At 29.5% G+C, this 20,218-nt stretch overlaps 1 protein-coding gene across 1 annotated transcript; it reads right to left on the minus strand.

Annotated features, from left to right (window-relative positions):
* Positions 1–953: 953 nt before the first annotated feature.
* Positions 954–4,610, minus strand: TRIADDRAFT_53191 (uncharacterized protein; the record flags this gene model as incomplete). The annotated part of the gene is made up of 3 exons (XM_002109832.1): positions 954–1,115; positions 1,568–1,734; positions 4,571–4,610. 3 exons carry the CDS (start codon positions 4,608–4,610, stop codon positions 954–956), a joined length of 369 nt encoding a protein of 122 aa, XP_002109868.1.
* Positions 4,611–20,218: the final 15,608 nt, after the last annotated feature.

Consider the following 20,218-nt stretch of genomic DNA (forward strand, 5'->3'; position numbering starts at 1 on the left):
GTCATTTATATTCTTGCATTCAGAATATTTGATAATATTCTATAAGGACATACTTTGGTACCACATACTTTAACAAAACGCGTGCAAACTTTTTATTCTTTCGAATCTTCTCGTTAAGGCTATTTCATATACTTGTAAAATATATTATGATAATTCTATTTGTATGATATACTTATCTAAGATGATTTATAGAAAAGTAGGAAAGTGATATCAATACTTAATAATTATTATCATCAAAGTAATAAAAAAAGGCGATACCTCAATGGTATTATTTAATTGCAAACAACAAAATAACAACTCATAAGTTACCCATAGTGTAGTATATAATAATTACTATTATATACATTGACACGATACGCGATGTCATCTGTACAAGTGAAACTGATTAACATAACTGACGCACGCTACGAAAGTAAAGATCATGTTACTCCTGCTAATAGTATCGCGCAAAAATGTAGACAAAAATTGCGCCAAAAACACTAGTGAACGACTTTTAAACTCTAACAGTGCTTTTAGATAAACTATGCTTGAATTTTCATTAGTGATTACGATTACTAAAAAGTATTACCGTAACAATTTAAAAGCTAGTCAGAATACTCTAACAAATACTTAATATTACTACATAGCGTTTACTTTTAAGATTCACCAAGCAAACGAATTGATTGATTCATATGATTCTACCATAGTTAGAAATAGTAGAATTACTTCGTTTGTTAGGGTATAGAAGAACGCAACATGCAACTAAAGTCGTTTCTTTCTGATCTGTAATATTGTGAGCGTTCAGATATGGAGTGCATCTGTCTAAATAAGGTGATCACTATTGTTACTTTAATTAGATCTGTTCGACCGGAAAGAACGGCATGATAAAGAATAGAACTAATGACCAAGCGATATTCCAACTCTCGTAGATTCCAACAATATGAGATTTCTAATAGCTAAGCAATCGATGAGCATTATGCTAGAAGACTACGATATTTAGATGATTTTATGAATCTAGGATAAGAGTCAGTAGCCATTAATTCTTTGATGCATTTTTGACCTTGATCGAAAATGTTATTATCAATTGATTCCATTCTTTTCCTGATATGACTTCTTGTTTTCGAATCTAAATTAATCTGTATTGTATAGAGTAACGATTATTTTGATTGCCTTAATGTCATTTTTAAAGTAACCCTAAAATTTACTAATTTTAAAGATAGGGTAACATTTAAATATGAGTTGTCTAATGAATAATAACTTATATCTGTATGTTAATGTGTAATAGGCATATCCAAAATAACATGACAGCTATAAGAGATAATAAGTTACTATATTACATACAAAATTCCTTTGTTTAATTTAGGATTAGCCAAATTTAAAAAATCATTAAAAACAAGGCAATTATTGGACAATAATAATTAATGTAATGTAATACTGAATATGCTAGAGAAAGAATCAAACAGTTCTTGTCCAAAAAATATTTTGTCATTTTACAGAAGTAATATAATGACAGCCTAAATTTGGTTGATAAGAAACATAATGATTGTCTGCAAATGCAACATCACACCTAAACTACAGTATCACTTACTTCAGTTTTAGCTTTGCGCGAGACGTAAGTATCATAAATCCATTTGGCTCGGCTTTCGATTTCACCCTTGTTATCTATTTTCCTAAATTCTTCACATGCCAACCAAAATTTTATATTCTCATCACTAAATTCTGATTTTAAAAAGCGAGCGAAAGCTTCTATGCCATCTAAAATTCAAGTAGAGGTAAAGCAATCAATATCAGTGAATTTGAAATTCTGCTACAAAAACTGCCGTAAACATAAAAGCTATATCCCTATTTTCAACAAATATTCCTTTCTACGGTATACTCGTAGTGTCTTCTGAGGAAATTATTACGCAATCTAACATAAAACAATAGTAGTTTAATAAACTAAAACATAAATAATGAGATAATTGTATATAATCAAGCGTTTATCCAGCAAGTATTTTTTCAAACAGTACGAACTGTGCTAAATATTTTATTTTGCTGACAAAACAGTGGCTATGTTCATTAATTAAAAACAGTTTATGATATATACACGATTGACGTTTAAAATTTTGTCTGTCAGCCTGTAAGATACTAAGTGTATCTGTAAACCTTGCAAATCTAATTTGAATACATAACTCCAAATATAGCAAACAATAATATTCTTGTTAACTTTGTTGATATTATCGTCTTTTTTAGTGCTACATCAGTATTCTAAGGTATTTATAGAAGACTATACCGAGGATGGTTTAAAATAAATAATTTCAAACGTGAACTATCGAAAAATTCCTACTGATGCATATTAAATATTTTTGTTTAACTTAATACGTGTATCATATATACGGGTATATACTATTATGGGCATTTGTTATTAGTTCTTTCCATTTAGATAGTAAATTGGATATACGTAGTAGGCTGTGCTGTTTGTCTTTGCCTGGAGCTAGCACAGAATTTGATGTAAAACAATAATACCAAAATTGATCATCTTTATCGTGGTTTAAAAAAATTATAAAGCAACGTAGAAAACTACGACTACGATAGCCTTATGCGTGAGATTTTATCAATAGGCTAAAATAAAATTGAGAGCAATACAGCATAGTTTTAACTCAATTAAATAAAATGAAAAAATCAATTCAAAAAAAATAGTGAGACGGTTACGATAGGACCACGTATTTTCAGTAGAAGTTAAAATTTAACGATATAAATCGTTACTTATTATTGTTAATGTTTTGCTATTTAACTGCTATGAAAAAGTTAACGTAGAGCATGAGTTATATAATATTTCCTAATAATTATGTTTTAAACAATAAACTGGCAATAATTATCTACCTATTAAAGAGTTAACTATGAGAAATCGAAAACATCCAATAGTACTTCATAGTTGATATTTTATATAATAAAATTAGGAGCAAAATAGTATTACACTATCATTTTGAGATGTATGTTACCAAAGTTTATGTGCTGTAAGTATATCTTCGTCGAAAACGGAAGTTTGACTTGTATATCAATACTGGAAAATTTACATAATTTTGTTGAAAAATGCTAAAATATGCAATACCTAAGTAGATGGTGTGTGATTTACGGAACGGTTACGCTTTAATAATTAATATGATGAATAATATTTTTAAATATTACGCGCTTACGTAGGAAAATTACATAGCGAAGATATTTATTAATATGTAATTTGCGGTACGCAATAACAACGTACTATATTAGAGCAAAGACTTTGAAATGTGTTAAAAGGAGAATAAAAGATAACTAATAATACAGGTATTTAATCGCATGATTACTTATAAAAATCCTGATAGTAAACGGGATGCTGTGATTGACGACGATATCTGTTTAGTTTATTAATATATCCCACTTGTGTATCAATCATAGCTAATATCACTATTTATTAATTTAATGTGACTTAATTATTAATTTGCTCATTCTTTCTTTGAAGTTTAATTCATTACAGATGTTATTATTTGAAAAAGTGATGTCATCTAAATTTGAATAACTGATGAAAATTGACGGTATGGCAAAAATTATAATATGTTGCAAGCCAACAAATATTATAGCTGAATGATTAAAATTCTCTCAAATAGCAATACGACAATTAGTATATATAATGGAAGATTATCTACTCCAGCTTCCCTACTTTTCTTTAAAATTTCAGTAATGATTTTAACTACCGTGAAATATTGCATGTTATTCATTTATTTCAGAGTTCTAACAGTCTTTCAATCAAAAGCTATCACAAATAATTATCATATACATAATTTCAATTCGAGTCTGCTTACAGGACTATACTGCACGTACGATAGTGTAATCAGATAGATACAGTTAATTTAAGATTGGTCGAGAACATCATCAATGCAAGGAATTAGAATCATTGTAGCTGTAGTATTTGATAAAATTTTTTTCATATTCGTGAGGCGTTAAAGCAGCTTTAACCTTTCATGATTCAAAATATAACTTGTCAGTACTCAGTAGCACGTAGTATTGTGATTATTTTGGCACGCATTTGCGTATTAACATGCATATACAGATATAGATGATATTTGCCCATAGTTATTTCGACTGCTCGGTTATATTTATGAATGACAGCGCTACAATGTTAGAAGCAACATCTATGGCGCTAGCCGAGAAATTTACAGTTACGTTTAAGAAAAAATTTTCGATTACTTTAAATATATCTTATTTGGGCTCATAATTTACATATTACATACAGTATTTATGTTTTGAAGCCGCTAGTAAAAATTTATTGTATGAATATCTTTGTTCATCAACAATCTCTTTTAATATGCTGAAAATTTCTGATTCTGTCAATGTTGTAGCGTACCAAATATTTCGTAGTAACAATTTAGCTTTGAAGTATTACTAACTGAAAAGGCTATTCAGTTGATTACGTGACATGCATTGCTTTGTGCAATGTTTACTTTCAATGTTACCAAGTCTGTTCGATATTCCTGAATTATACTAGGGCAATGCTCTAACTACAGGGTCTTTGGACTCTCTCTCATTTTAATTATATATCATAAGTATGATACGAGTTATCCAAATCTGAATTTACTTAATGAATTAACATAGACTTTTAGAAGGGCCATAACCATTATTAAAAACGTACAAGGTGTATCTTACTTCTACTACCAAAGGAATATATATTAATAATGCATACGCACCATAGTATGTTTAGAAATAGGTGATTTTAAAATATTACTTTTTGCAGTATGATTTGGCTTTAAACAGGGGCCTATTTTGATTTTAATCCATCAAATCTAACACTTTTATCAAGAAAAATACCGTTACTAACTATTGCCATCTAGCGTAGATACCTTTCCAAGAAACACTATACTGTATTTGCAGTCATATTATCAAAATAATGTGGATACCATTCAAATTTAGCTATTTGACAACATTTTCTAGCTTTTCTAGTTATTTTAGACGTAATGATCTAGTGAAATCGATTAGCAATAAATAATAATGATTATATATTTAATTAATTAAGAAAATTACAGTAAGTTTCAAGATATTATCTGAAATAGCCATTGTATAATCATAGTTATTGCATCTATAATACATTGCACTATAATTTTACATTATGTCTGGTACATCAATATTTTTCCAGTTAATAGCAATGGTATGATTGCATATTGCAATTAATCTGTAAAACTATTGTATGCTGTTATCTGTTTTTTACATTTTTCCTTCGGAGAGAAAAAAAGAAATATTGTCATGGTCTTCCTATTACTATAATACCACTATACTTTTTCCATATATATCACTATGAATAATGTTAAGTTAAATCTGATATCATTAGAAAATGATTAATTGTGATACTGTATTAAATAAATTAAGCGATATGATACTTGCTGAGTACAGTAAAGATCACAGCATTAACAACGAAAATAAATGAGCCCGTAAAGGATATAATTCATAGCTCGTACTATCTAAGCTTATTAATGTGATCTTATATCATTTTAGCTCACATTAGACTGGTACTGGTACTTGAATAGGCTACATTCTAGTAATTCATCAAAGAAATACTTGAATAATTCAACATACAAGTTCGTATTACATTTGAATTACTATGTTAGACCTACTTAATTATTATGAAGCCTCAAAAAAAGAAAATATAATACCTGATATTAATTGATCGATATATCGCGTATCATCAGTATTTGTACAACACAGAGATTTGTTTAAACAAATCAAACCAAAGAAATTAGTAGTAAGACTTCAGTAAAATTTAAATTTACTTATAGCTAAAAAAATGTGTCAAAGTATTTTTCATCTGTTCAGTTAATGATATCAAAAGTAAAATCGAAATGGAACTTCTTTGCAAGATTATTGCTTAGCGCAAAGCTCCAGTTGAGGGGGCATTACAGTTCACTTTGCCACATTTTCTTTGGCTAAGTGTTATACTTAATTAGATATTATTTTCTGCCTCATCTCTCTATACCTTTATATGCTCACAAGAAAAGTTAACATTTACTCTGTCTGCGCCTGATCGTAAAATATAATTTTTTAAAAGTTATTTTCCCTTTTTCTAGTCGGAAAACTATACTGCTGTATATCTATAAATTTTATAACACAATCATGTTTGCACGTGTCTCGTGCCAAATGTAATATCTAGGTTTAAGACTCTAGTTTTTAAAGGGATAATTGCAGTTTACTAGCTTTTCTAACAGTTAACTTATTAAAACTGTTACATCGAATAATAGTGATCGTCAGCTAAAGCATCAACGTAAATCGTAAGTAGCTAATTATAGTCATTTTGATATACACACATTACTGTAATGGATATTAAACATAGGAATATCCTTGAATTAATTTTACCAGTGATAGTGATGGAAATTAGTATATAGCTTCAGGAACTAAAAAAGGTGGGCCATTACTTACATCATCTATGCCTAGAAGACAATTTTTTCTTAATTTTATACGCGAGTATTAAATTTGTGCATTTAACGCTTACTGTCGCACGTACTGTATTAATGTATGCTAAGCTAATACTTAAAAAATAGCAAAAATACACTACATGAGCTAACTAGTATTAAAAAAATTTAATAGAAAGTTGTTACAACAATGTCAAATTGTATCGCTGATTTTAACTTATGAAATTCATCCTTTATGTTACGTGTATAATACACTGCGAGCCTACCGTAGCATTTAATAATGCTTCTATAAATGAAAATGTATATTGTAAAATGCACAAAGTTAAAATATATATGTCGTTCTATGCCGAAGTGAACTTCTGTAGTCCTATTTAACTAATTTTTGATGATACTCTCATAAATATGGATTAAAGAAGGCAATTTTACCTAAACTTTTATATTTTTTCTCTATATTCACAAGATATGTAGTAAATTGACTTTCGGTCAAACAAAAAATATTACGACGTGAATGAGCTATTTACTTATGCGCAAACATGATATGGTAAATCTACATAGTACCGAACTGGAGTGTGATTGTGGCGCAAAATGGCAACGTGTTCAGTGAAGTAGTAGCGGATAGGGTCTAGAACACTATTTAGCACAAATAATTGAAGTCCGCTATTAGACAGCTTTTAGACACAATATTAATGTACTGCACGAATACATTTGAAAATTTTTCAGGAGCTGTGAAGGCGTAAAGTGGTCAATAATTTTTTACTGACCACTTTTTATCAATGCAACACAAAACAACTCAGTCTAATCCAAAAAAAAAATGAAAGACCAATTTTACTTCTGTCGTTATTAATCAATAGCGCTTTTCATTAATACAAGATGTAAAATACTCTTACAACTTGAGATTTAATTGGTGACCGAATATACAGATATGCAGAAATACAGAAAGACAGTTATCGTTGATCTTAATAAAGACTCATTGCTTTCTCGTCGTTACTTATGGCGTACGTACGTACACTCTGTCTAATTATATTCAATACTATCTTACCAGCATCTCTCAGTAAATCATCGAAAGAATGACCCCAAACTTTGGCTTTAGCAGCTAACGATGCCCTATATTTTATTTTTTGTTAGTTCGATTATTCAAACAAGCAAAACACAGAAGAAAAATTATTACATGATTAATAAGTTTACTACATTAAAATGACGATAAAATAATATTTCTGCATTGATTTCAAAAGCTTCTACAATTAGCACATAATTTAGTAAAAATCAACGACTATTAACGAGTATAATAAAGGATAAGTGGTAGAAGGTACCCTTATTGAAAAACGCAAAAAATAATGCATAATGAAACTAATTTTGTCTCAATTACGTTTTGGAAAAGCAAGATTTACTTCACTATTATGTAAAACAGAACTTAAAATTGAAAGCGAGTTGCGATAAGTAGTAGAGAAGAACGTATGAAACTATAATCAAGCTAGTTTCTTTGAAGTGAAACTGCATAAAAATTATTTTAAACATGAGACTTGCTATTAAAATATAATGAATCTCTGTAGTAGATCGATTCTATCGTTCAATTACAATTCTAGAAAGTAGTTCTAAAGAGAACTCATAAAAATTAACATTCCGTGCTTTTATCGTATCTTAATTTAAGTTTACTTCGTTGACTATTAGTGGCAATCTATATTTAACGAAAGCAAGGAGTGCTTCTAATGCTTTTAATATCTACAGTCTATAGTACACCTGTACTTGATGCGATTCCTTGACGTTCCGCCGCCATATCAGACAACTAAAGGAAATATGTTATAGTAGTAACTTCGTCTAGAAATCCGATTTTTCATACAATTTCTATCTGCAACGGTGATAATCGTACTTAAAATGTAAAGCCTACAAAATACATTGGGATAAGTTACTATTTTACTATCTCAGACATCTACACCTACTCGTGTGTATGACGAATAAAATACTGAATCGTGAATTTTACCATCACTAGTTAAGGGTAGTACAGCTTATTATTGGATTCAACATGATGTTACGTTCGTATCTTTGAACGATTTTTACGAAATTTTTTTGAACGGGCAAATCACGCCTCAATATTGATCATTTACGATTTAAAAACATAGCTATGACGGTCTAAAGAAGTATATGCAAACTGTATTAAAAAAATTAAAAATTATTCATATTATTGTAATGACAGATAACGAAGGAGTTTATGACATCCACTTACATTTGCTTGTCTTGTTGAAAAAACGATGTCAAATTAACAAGTTGTGATGAAATTCTTTCCTCTAGCCGATATTATCGACGGTGAAGTTTTAGTACTTTCTGAATAATTAAATAAGCTGATTTTGCCTTTTTCTAAAATTGAAGAAAAAATAGTAATGGCTATCAAGGGATTAACGGTTGAAAAAATTAATTTGAATGTGACTAGCGTCTCTAAAGCATTCGCTTCCGTTAATACAATAATTACTGTGTGTATTTCTGCACTATTACGATCTTATTATCATAAATGACAAAAACAAGGTAACAAACGACAGTAGCACAATCTTAGTTAATAAGAAGAAAGTGCATCTTAATAGGCGAGCAATAGACAGCCCCTTTCAATTAGGCTGTGTTATTAATATGGAAGCAAATAGGAATAAAGACTAGTAAAAATCAATAGTTTCCTATGAAATATGTATATATATAATCTAATATCAAAAGGGGCTTACCCTAGTCTTAGCGCCTTTTGGTACTAAAATAGGACTACTCTAGTAATTAGAATCGCATGAAAGACACACAACATTCATCCATTATTGAATAATAATGGTGATATCAACCTCTTAGCATATTTTTATTAATAATTTGGATTATAATAGGCAATAGAAATAGACTAATGCATTCAGTTAGGTTGTATCAAATCGAACTAGATTTCATACCAGTTATAGGGCAACAAATAAGACTTTTTTCTCTCAAATAGAATATCATTCTATTATGTTTATCGTCTATTATACTAACTGATCCGCATACAGCAAGGTTATTGTCTTGCTATATAAAATACTATCGCGTGTGTGAAGTTGATTATTGTTCGACGATTATAAGTTACCTTTACTGCCCACCTCCTTATTCTACATGTTCACTGGATTATTGGAAAGTGAACGGCGTAACTTTATTGACATCATCAGCATTGTTTGACTTCATCACCATAATAATCAAAGCTGCCTTAATATTATCGATGGGATTGGCTAGGTTCGTATTCAACCAAGCAATTAAATCAATCAATCTAGTCAAACTGTTTACACATCATCATTCTAATGCCGACACAAATCAAATAATTTCCTCCCCTTCAAGCCTTCTTTCTAGTCTTTGTGTCAATAAAGTCCTTTAGCATGCGTATACATATACTATATCTTTCTATAACAAATTCATTTTACCTTTCTATTAATTTGCTACCTCATTATCTAGACCATAATATCCAAATTACTATAATACCGCTTCCTTTAAAGTAAATGTCATTATCTTACTAAGGACTCCTTTCTTTATTCATAGTGATAATGATATTGCAGTTGGTAAGAATTTCAAAAAATAACTTAACTAGGCATGAACAGGTTACTAGTAAAATAATTCATAGTTAAATTTATTAAAAATATGTTCACTTTTAATTCTCAACCCTATTTTGACAGGGCAATACCGATAACGTCAATTATACCCATATGCGCATCTAGCCTATATAGTGGTAAATAGCCCACTACTATAATTGGTTTGAGGTGGGTATACTGCTACAATATACTCAACCTAAAGTCATCCCCATAGCAAATTTGACTACGGAAGAATTGATCATCCTATATGAAGGTCAAAATAAAATTGAGAGTGATAGTAATATTTTTAAATTGATTACAAACTATGCCATTCCTTTCAAGCTATAACCGTGATTTACGTTACTTCTTAATTTAGTAGAAGCTATTATGTTCGTTGCTGACAAACACTGTGCACGCTTACAGTATCACCTGAAGGCGGCAGCACCATATTTGAGTTCAGTTACTGTAGTATACTATCTATTGTATTATAACAGTCCATCATGATCAAATTTAACAACATTCCCTACCGTTTAAAACTGCCGCTTATCGAAATATCTCTTATGAATAAAATAAGAATATTTCGATCCACTGATTGGGCTATTTAAGCACTGGATAAAATTTTATTAAAATATCATTACATAAAGATAATCGTATATATATACAACCACAAATCTGCTAACTGTACAATAAGATTTACTCAATTTCTTTCTATTAGTTTTTTAACCGTACAATTGATCACCTTAATGATATTCGTATTGTTTTCGAACTAGAATAATGTTAACCCCTGCCTGATTCAAGTTGTTCAACTAACTATAGTCTACAGATTGCTGTTTTATGCTTCCCTCAGATCGTACAAACTTCCATTTTTCATCGATATCGTATCGACAGAATTTTCTATTCTATTCTATTTTATTCTATGCTAAAATGTTAAAAAATTTAATTTTTTCTTAAAATCATATATTTCTATTGCAGGCCACAAATCACTATGACACTTAATTATTCTCGTTTATTCGTATTAGTTGTAACTATTAACTGCTATTTCAATCAGTTTTAGAGGGATAACAATAGCTGAAGGCCTGCACCTGATAACATATTTTTCGAAGAAATCAATTCACAACGTATATCTCTAATGAGAATTTTATACCGTAGCTAGTTCAACTTTGTAAGATTCCCTACCGCATTATAATGATGCACGAGTAAAAGCTACCCAAATAATGATCTACGAACCGATTGCGCATTATATCCATAGCCATAGCATTTTTGATTATATTTAAGATTAGCCATAATAACTGTTAAGCTTGCGTTTCAGTTTAATCATGGGCAAAATAATACAAGTTATCACTCGGAATATTAATATTGGTCTTTCACTTGCAATGAATAAAATATTCAGCATGAACATATAAGCAATGAAATATCAATTGTGGTAAATTTGTTACTAAAACTGAATAGAAATCATCAAGTAAAGGAATTGCCATAAGATTACATTTCCTTTGCAAATAAATAATGTTATTCGCACAGCTTCCTTTAATAGTCTACGGGTGTAATCTATTTTAAGAGGAATTCCGATTATATCCTATTATTAAAGTGTTAATACAACTAAGGTCTCGTTTGTACTTTATTATGAGCTGAGATTGTTATGTTTTATCAAATTACTGTATTAAGAATTAAAGAAGCCTAATCTTATTTCGATCATCTGAAATGCATCGTTTTTTGTCAAATAATTAAAAATGAAATATAATATTAACTTGAATGGAATGTTCCTTTTTCTGAAATATTTATGCCTCTAAAGAAGTTCTGGAAATTTTCGTAGACATTTAAATTTTGACTATTGGACGCTCTTTTAGGTTTACTGACTTGAAATTGCATTTCAAAATAAAATAGAATAATACGTTCATTCTCGTTACCAATTTCATACCAACTAGAAAGCTGGTAGGGAATGGTAACTATATTACAGAACAGGATTGCAATACTTAATACTACTCTTGATTATCGTGAGGTATTAATGTTTACGTGTGTCACCTCTTTAAAGTTTAAACCAGAACTGCAGTAGCACTGTTCAATGTCAGAGCAACAAGAACAATGCTACTAAATTGAAAAGTTTTGTAATAATCGCAACTTGATTGCCATGTGCAGTCTTTGATGATAGATAAAGCCACTGAATGCTATCACACATGATTTCAATTCTAAATCTTTTATAAAGCTACCTTTCGGTAACTGAAATAATATTATAGTCTTTGGTCATCTTTAAATGAAGAGAATTTACTGATAACGTTATATAATTACTAGAGCTAGTAGCTGACTAAGAAAAAATAGTAATGATTCATTGTTAATAGCGAAATTTTTATGCAGTACATATGGAGACGAACATAGGTACCAAACACATTAAATAGGATAATAAAGTAGCTGTATAATAGCATTTTTAACCACCAATCAAGTATCTATATCATAATCTGCGAAGTTTAAGAAAGATTTAAGGCTGTTTAAAATGTAAAATTTTTTTACTAGCTTAATGAATAAAAAAGATTTATAGTTTCGTGCTACTGCTTATTTTCGTCACATATAGCTATTATTCGCTATTCAGTGTGCAGTGGATTTTAACTATTTATATCCACTAATCGTATTTATTAGTATGCTACAACTACAGTACTACTTAATTACCTAAGTTTATTCGTACTTTATATCTATCAATAATGAGTCTATTACAACAGAAAATAATTGATGGTAAAAGTGATTTTAATTATTTAAGTATCTTTAAGTTGTATCTACTTGTTTTGCTAGATACTTAGAAAGATACTGCTGTAACCAGTGATTTTAAGACTTATGGATTTGACCATCTTTTTTCATTATTAGCTAAAATGAGCTGAGATGTTTGCTCATTTTGACGTAGATAGTAGCCCTTTCAAATCGCACTTGTACGTACATTGTTTATAGTCCTCTTCGAATTTTACTGAGATATAAATATATTGTTGAGAAGGGACTTAGATCACATAAACATATTTCAAAATAGATGATAAACCATATCCATATGTCCACTTCCTCACGAGATAATATGGATAATTTGGAGACTTGGCTACAAGAGACTCTATTCAGATGCTTTATAATTTCTGGTGTGTAAAAATTTCATTTTTAATGAGAATACCTATTCATAAGAATTCTTTAAAACGCTATGATGACCCTGAAGCAGTACGTATCTTAAAAATGAGATAACCCATTTGATGCCCTAACCCATTTACAACGCAAATATTTTTTTAAATCGCAATAGAAAAACGGACTATGCAATTAGTTTAACAGTACAAAGATATCCCAATGTCTTACCTTGATAAGTCAGACCTTTTCGAATTTGCAGTGCAGACAATAGTACAGGTTATTTTAAAGCTAGTATGAAGTTATAAGCATAAAGTTGACGTTCGATTGAGCAGATCACCACGTGGTAAAGGATCTTTACCGTATCCAAAATTTTTATAACCTTTGGTTGATGGAATTGGTGATGTAAAATTGTCAAGAGAGATTGTTTACAAAGTAAATCTAACATCTCTTTATATATGGCAATGAATGGATGAAAGAGCTTGGACAAATAAATTCAGTTTCATCCAATGATAGTATGACATTAAAGACTACATCTTCAAATAAAGTTTGCAATAATACGATGATAAATATCCACCAGTATCAAAGCAAGCTGACCAACAAACTAATGACGTTAAAAAGAAAAGATATTGAAAATTACCCATTTTCGTAGTCTTAAGATTATGTAGTGTCATTAACGCTTTGCCATAAAAGAATGTAAATTTTAAGAGTATCTATGCTCTGTAGGTATAGTGAATCTGTAACGCTACATATTCGTAAATTTTAATCAGTATATTGAATACATTTGAAATATACGTGAGTTGGCTATCCATATTTGAATTGGCTACCATATTGCACTATAGTTAATAACAGCAACTTTCGTATTGCCTTAAAAGGAGATATTTAATTTGTACGTATGCAAGCCATCTACACTCGAATTTATTGGTATTCTACACCGTACTAAAAAAGAATAGCTTTTCTCATAGCCTTAAATTAGTCAGGATATCACTAAACAGTAACGATAACATCATAATGATGTGATTAGTAATAATAGCATCTTGAATTCTATAAATTAAAATTGTTTTATCACAAATACAAAACTATTCAAATCAAGAATAAATATCGTAATCAATACGGATACTTACTGTTAATATTCGTATAAGCATAACTTAATAAGAAGCTCATTAAAACCATTGATTTACGAAGTATCACTGAAGCTCAAAGAATACTTACAGTATAAAAAGTATTTGCAATTATTGTAGCATATTAATATGGCAAGTACAATGATAGTATATCTTTCAGCAATCTAAAATTGAGACCAAATAGCGTACGATACGATATTATTATCATTAAGTAATTTTCCTTGACATTTAAGTCTTACTTTAGCTTATAAATTGCTTTTGACCTGTTAAAATTCAGTATTATCTTGAAATTAGCCTTAATAATATTCTGTATCGAATCAGATTTTGAAAAATAATAAATTACGTAAACAAAACAATTCACAGTTTTGTTTATTTACAACTGCATGCATTCGTACTGCATATTTATACAATTACATTTTATGCATTTGAACAGTTCTAGTAAGCAAGTCTGTAAATATGGTGTTTACAACATTGTTTGTGATTAGATACCATATCTGTATTTTCAGAAAAACAATTAGGTTAAATCTTAAAATGAATACAGTAAAAAGCATGAAAAGTTAGGAAATAAAATAAAAAGCCTTATTAGTCTGTATAAAGTTGACAATTACAGTAATTGCCGAATATCACGAATAAGCTTATTGCCAAAAGGAACTATTATTTAAGGTAGGACTCTACCAGATCAGTCAGTAGTTAATTTATTGACGATGCAACATTGGAAATAAATGTAGATAGGGGTATTCTGACAGCGAAAAAGGTTTATTTTTTTAAGAAGAGTTAGTAGACAGTGATAGTTACTATATATTAGTGTGATGTAATTTCTCTTAAGGTAAAGATAAACTTGACTGATAGCAACTGTCGCGATTGTACGTCAATTTTGAAAACGCTTATTCAAGTGACAGTTCGAATCTAGGATCTAAATGTCGATGATTTTCTTATTTTAACCCCATAAACATTAGATTTAAATCCAGGTTTGATACAAAAACACGATTTTTGAATATCATGATATTGATATAATTTTGCCTTTGTCTGAGTAGCTTTTGGTCATATTAGCAGTCTTTCTAATTAATTATGCATACAGGTATATCACTTACTTAAAGCGTAAAAAGATGATAGGTCAAACCATGGACTACTAGATGTACCATATCCCGTAATCCATGGTTAAATATGTACTCTCTCTAATATTGAGTCTCTTTCTGGTAGTACAGACTAATAATAATCTGCTATTTATTGGTAATGATTATAATTAGCCCTTTCTAGTCTAAAGACAGATAGATATTCATGCCTAGAATCGGTAGCCAATCGATACCCTAAAAGGTGAGTACGATTACGAATAAAACATAACATACTGAAGAATTACATGCAGTAAACAAGTACATGAAGTTTTAGAAGCAAGGAGTTCAACTAGTTCAGATTGAATTGAAAGCAACACTTGAGCAGTCAGCAATAGACTTTAAATGGTTACCGTACTGAATACACTATCTTCGTTAGTTTCTTCAATATTCATTCATAATCATTTTTGATGCATCATGAAAACATCGATAAAGTATCGAAATACAGTCACTTGCATAGCAACTACTACTATAAATACTTACTGGTATACAGAAACAAATTCGTCTTGTGTGATTTCTTGAGTGAAGATCATTATTATGTAAAATAAACTTCATTATTTTTTCTTTTGCAGTTATTGGATCAGAGTCTAATCAGAGACGGTGGTCTGTACAATTGCAGAAAAGTGCCATACTATATTAAGCTATATTGCAAATCCTTAAGAAATTATTTAAAGGCACTATAAATGAAATCATCTATTGATCTAGAGCAATAATAATTAATCTTGAACAGAAATTCTCTAAAATGTGAGCATGACAACTGTCGCAGGGAGTCTCATCTGGTAATATTAATTTATTCGCGTAGTAAATGCACAGCAGTAATGCAATCTCTAATGAAGTTTTAATGGAGCACAAAACATTTGAAAAGTTTATTCATTTTCCTGGATAAATGTAATATTAGCCGAAAGATTAATAGATTACAAACACAGTTGCTCTGTTACTTATAAATTTACATATCAATATCTGCCAAAAGTACGTTATAGGATCAAATTTATCAATGTCGAGTTTTTCGAAACCGTTAACAAAGTCAGCAACTTAAATTTAACAGAAATCATGAATTAATCATTTTGGAATTAAAATTAATAGATATTAATGCAGTTAGCAGCCCGACATTCTATTACTTGTTATTCTCATCCAAAAAATGACAATAAAAGAAAATATAAGATAAAAGTCGATATACGAGTATCTACTTTTTTCTATGTAATGATTTGTAAGGCGTAAAAAATTGGACTTTAAGTGTTTCTTTCAAATGAGTTTATAACTGAACATTATAATTTTGTAGATTACGTCGTTGTTAAAAGTACTAGAACCTCCAATACAATCTTCCAGTTATCTCGGTCACCATAAAAATTTATTTTTGAAGAGGCCTGATCGTAACACTCCAAACCAGCATTGCAACAAATTAAAGTTTGTATATACAATACAACTAGCATAATCTGATGCTGTATGCATTATAAACATCTACAATTCTTAATAGAAGAACTAACACTATCAGCTGAAATATAGAATTATTACGAAAGACTGATCATTATCTTCAAATGGAATGATAAATTGTTTACTAAAGAACTAAGCAGCTGGACTACTCTATCTTATTGTACGATTATAGTACATCTATGTCACAAGAATATTTGTGAGACTCAAAACATAACCTTGTCAACTATAATTTAGGACCTGAAACGAATGTAAATATCATTTATCAAACAAGTTTATTATTTCAATTTAATTGGGAAATAACGTATAATTTTCTATAATTTATTCATTAATTTTTTATATTGTCAAATTTTCAATATACTGGAAATTTTATGAACTCTTACGTATTTAGAGCAACTTTGCATATAAAGCTTAATATGGCTAAGTAGGCTACAGAAATAGCCTAGGTCTATATCAATCTAAAAGTATTCATTGCTTCAGATACCAAGCAAAACATTCAATGAAACAGCGACATAAGTTTTACTAGATCTTGTGTTATGGGAAATAAATTGTGTCAACAAGCAGCTAAGAATATAGCATCTTCCAATACTTCGATTTAAAGCATTTTATACCTGCGTACAGATATTAATAGTTTTCTTTTATAGTCTGAATGTCTAATCTGCTCCTAAGACTATCAATACTTAAACTATAAATGATTAATAAATAGTTAATTACTGTACGTATAATAATCATCGTTTAATGACCTATTTTGCTTGCACTTTTGAACTGCAGCACATGTTAGAGATTATTTCCTAATAGTCCTGGAGTGAATGAGCATGAAATATTATGGCTATTTCAGATACTGACGCACTCTTAGTAGTATAATCAGTCCGCTAAATGAAATACAATCAGTAGATAGAAACCTACTATGTATAGGCCAGAAAAGGTAATAAAAGAGAAGTGAGTACTGCAGATAAACAACTTTCACGGTTATTCATACTTTCATAGTGTAGGCTACTTCAGGTTTTGTTAAGTGTTATCGCACGATCTAATATATCATGCCTTCATAAGCTTAAAATTATATCTAATGAACGCCTCAGTGAAATTTATATTTTTTTATATAACCTATGATATTATGATAGAGGGACAAATCATAAGCCTATCCTTAGATTTTGTTTAGAATATTGAGAAACAATTATTCTATCGTAGATTTAGTTACTGGTGTTGAGTCATTAAAAGTGAGAGCTAAAATTTTAAACCATGCTTTGTTTTAAGTGTTATTCATGGTAAATGTTTAAAAATATTTACTTGTCCATGTCTATTATTTATTAATATCAAATTTTGGCAATTATACACCTGTAAAAGCTTAAACAAATTTTAATTTTAATCGAAGCATAACCTTAGCATTATCAATAAAGATAAGTCATAATTGTGTTGATACTTATTATTTGTTACACAACCATTACCTGATCGTACTGATATTATTTTTTTGCTGAATACTATAAATATATATATAAAAATTTAAATTAGANAGCTACTTTATCAATCTTACATATTTCTGTCATACACCTATGCTGCGAATCGTAATATATTATTTATACATAGCACTTATCATATAGAATTAGCTCGATGAAATGGTTAAAAATTAACTACTTTAATCATCTACTGAAACGCCTATTAGCGCTCGAAACTTTTATAGCTGATGCTGTAAGACATAATCACCCTTAATAAAGAAGAAACGTTCTACAAATTAGGTTATGTTTCGTCGTATTATTCGTAATGTAGAATTTTCATGACTGCCAAAAAAGCAGATAAATATTTACCTCCGAACTTAATTTTACGAATTCTAAATACGCATGAGATCTTATTTTATTGTAACTTTGACAATTCTAATTTCTGTATATTTTTCTAGAAATCGAAGCATCCTGCTTTGATCATGACCAGAATACTTAAAATATTGTTCTGAAAATTATTTTACTTCTATTTTATCGAATCGAGCGGAATTCGTATGAAGAAAATTATTCTTTTATGCTACGAACTAAAATAATGGTATGTTTGATAAAACGAAATCGGCAACATTATATTAGCATAATAAGTTCTACGAGTAAAATTTTACTTATGTAAATAATGCAAAATAGGATTGCCTGTTTAATAAATATTATAGTCATTTACTGCTGTTACTAGCATGTTACCGTTTTCAAGAATTTTATTTTTCTTAATAAGACCTTGTTTATTTACAGCTTTTCAATTTATTTGCTACTTCGCAGCCGTGTCTCATTAGAAAATAATTGGACATGTAATTCGATAGTTTTGCTTTAGCACATTAACGATGATGCTTTTGTTGCTATTGAAAAGACGTCAGGTACTGCATGTATACTACATTGTTATCTAATGAACGATATTTTATGTAAGCGGCTGCGATCAATATAAACTTGAAAGTATAATCCGTAATAAGCAATAATATTTTAACTCTCTACATACAGTACGATGATATTTAAATAATATCGCTTTTAACTTTATATTCAAATTTATATACGTACCTAAATCATGTGAATTTAGCTTCCGGTATGAATGCAAAGAGAAGATTCGGTAGTCACAAGTAATAACTTCATGTCGTAGTGGCTGATGGAAATATTAAAGTGGCAATGCAAATAATAGTGCTACATCTTGCTGGTATTATATCTCACATGAATTTTATTCTGCTATTTTAGTAGGTGTATCGGACGTAGTTCAATGCCAACTACTGATATCTAAGAATGTATAGCATCACTATTATTCTAAGATGCTGAATAATACGAAATGTATCATATTTAAGCGCGTGCGATATCTTATATCAATTTTCATTTCAAAGCAGGAAAGCTTTACTCCAGTTTGCTTTGGTGGCGTTACTAGCTACATGGGTTACTGCTTTAGACCTATTTCTACGGAAGAATCAGTTATCGATAACTTCTTAATTCATGACTAAAATTATTACGATATAATTTCTAAAGGTATTGGGCGGAAAAAAATATAAACAATCACCAACATTAATGTGCAGGAAGAATAAAATTAACTTTATCATTGAATTTTATTATGTAATGCGATATCACTACTGCTAATTCAATATTATTTTCATATCAATTATTAAACTTGTATTTTATTCATTACGAATTCATGAACGTAAATTAAAAACCTATATCTTTGTTAATTATATTCTAAATAATGAAGGTTACTGATCCGTTTCCTTAGTTAAATTACATCTGTTCGCTAGTTATAGAGGATAAGTAGGGAGCTGAAAATTATAACAATTTTAATTTAAAACATTCAATTGTCTTAAAACCTTTGACATCTATAAATAATGAATAAAGTTGTTACTCATATTATTAAAAAATTCACATACTATACTTCATCAATCATTAGCCAGCTAAATTATGTAAAAATGCCCGGTAATGAGCCAGAGGAGTCAATTTAACAGCAATATTATCGTACTTAATACAATCCTTTAGCCACATCTTCAATTTCAATTATTCTCTTCCCGGTACGATGAAACTAAATTAAAATATGTCTCTAAAAAA

Source organism: Trichoplax adhaerens, genomic scaffold (genome assembly GCF_000150275.1).
Source record: "Trichoplax adhaerens TRIADscaffold_2 genomic scaffold, whole genome shotgun sequence".
In the NCBI taxonomy this organism is placed as follows: Eukaryota; Metazoa; Placozoa; class Uniplacotomia; order Trichoplacea; family Trichoplacidae; genus Trichoplax; species Trichoplax adhaerens.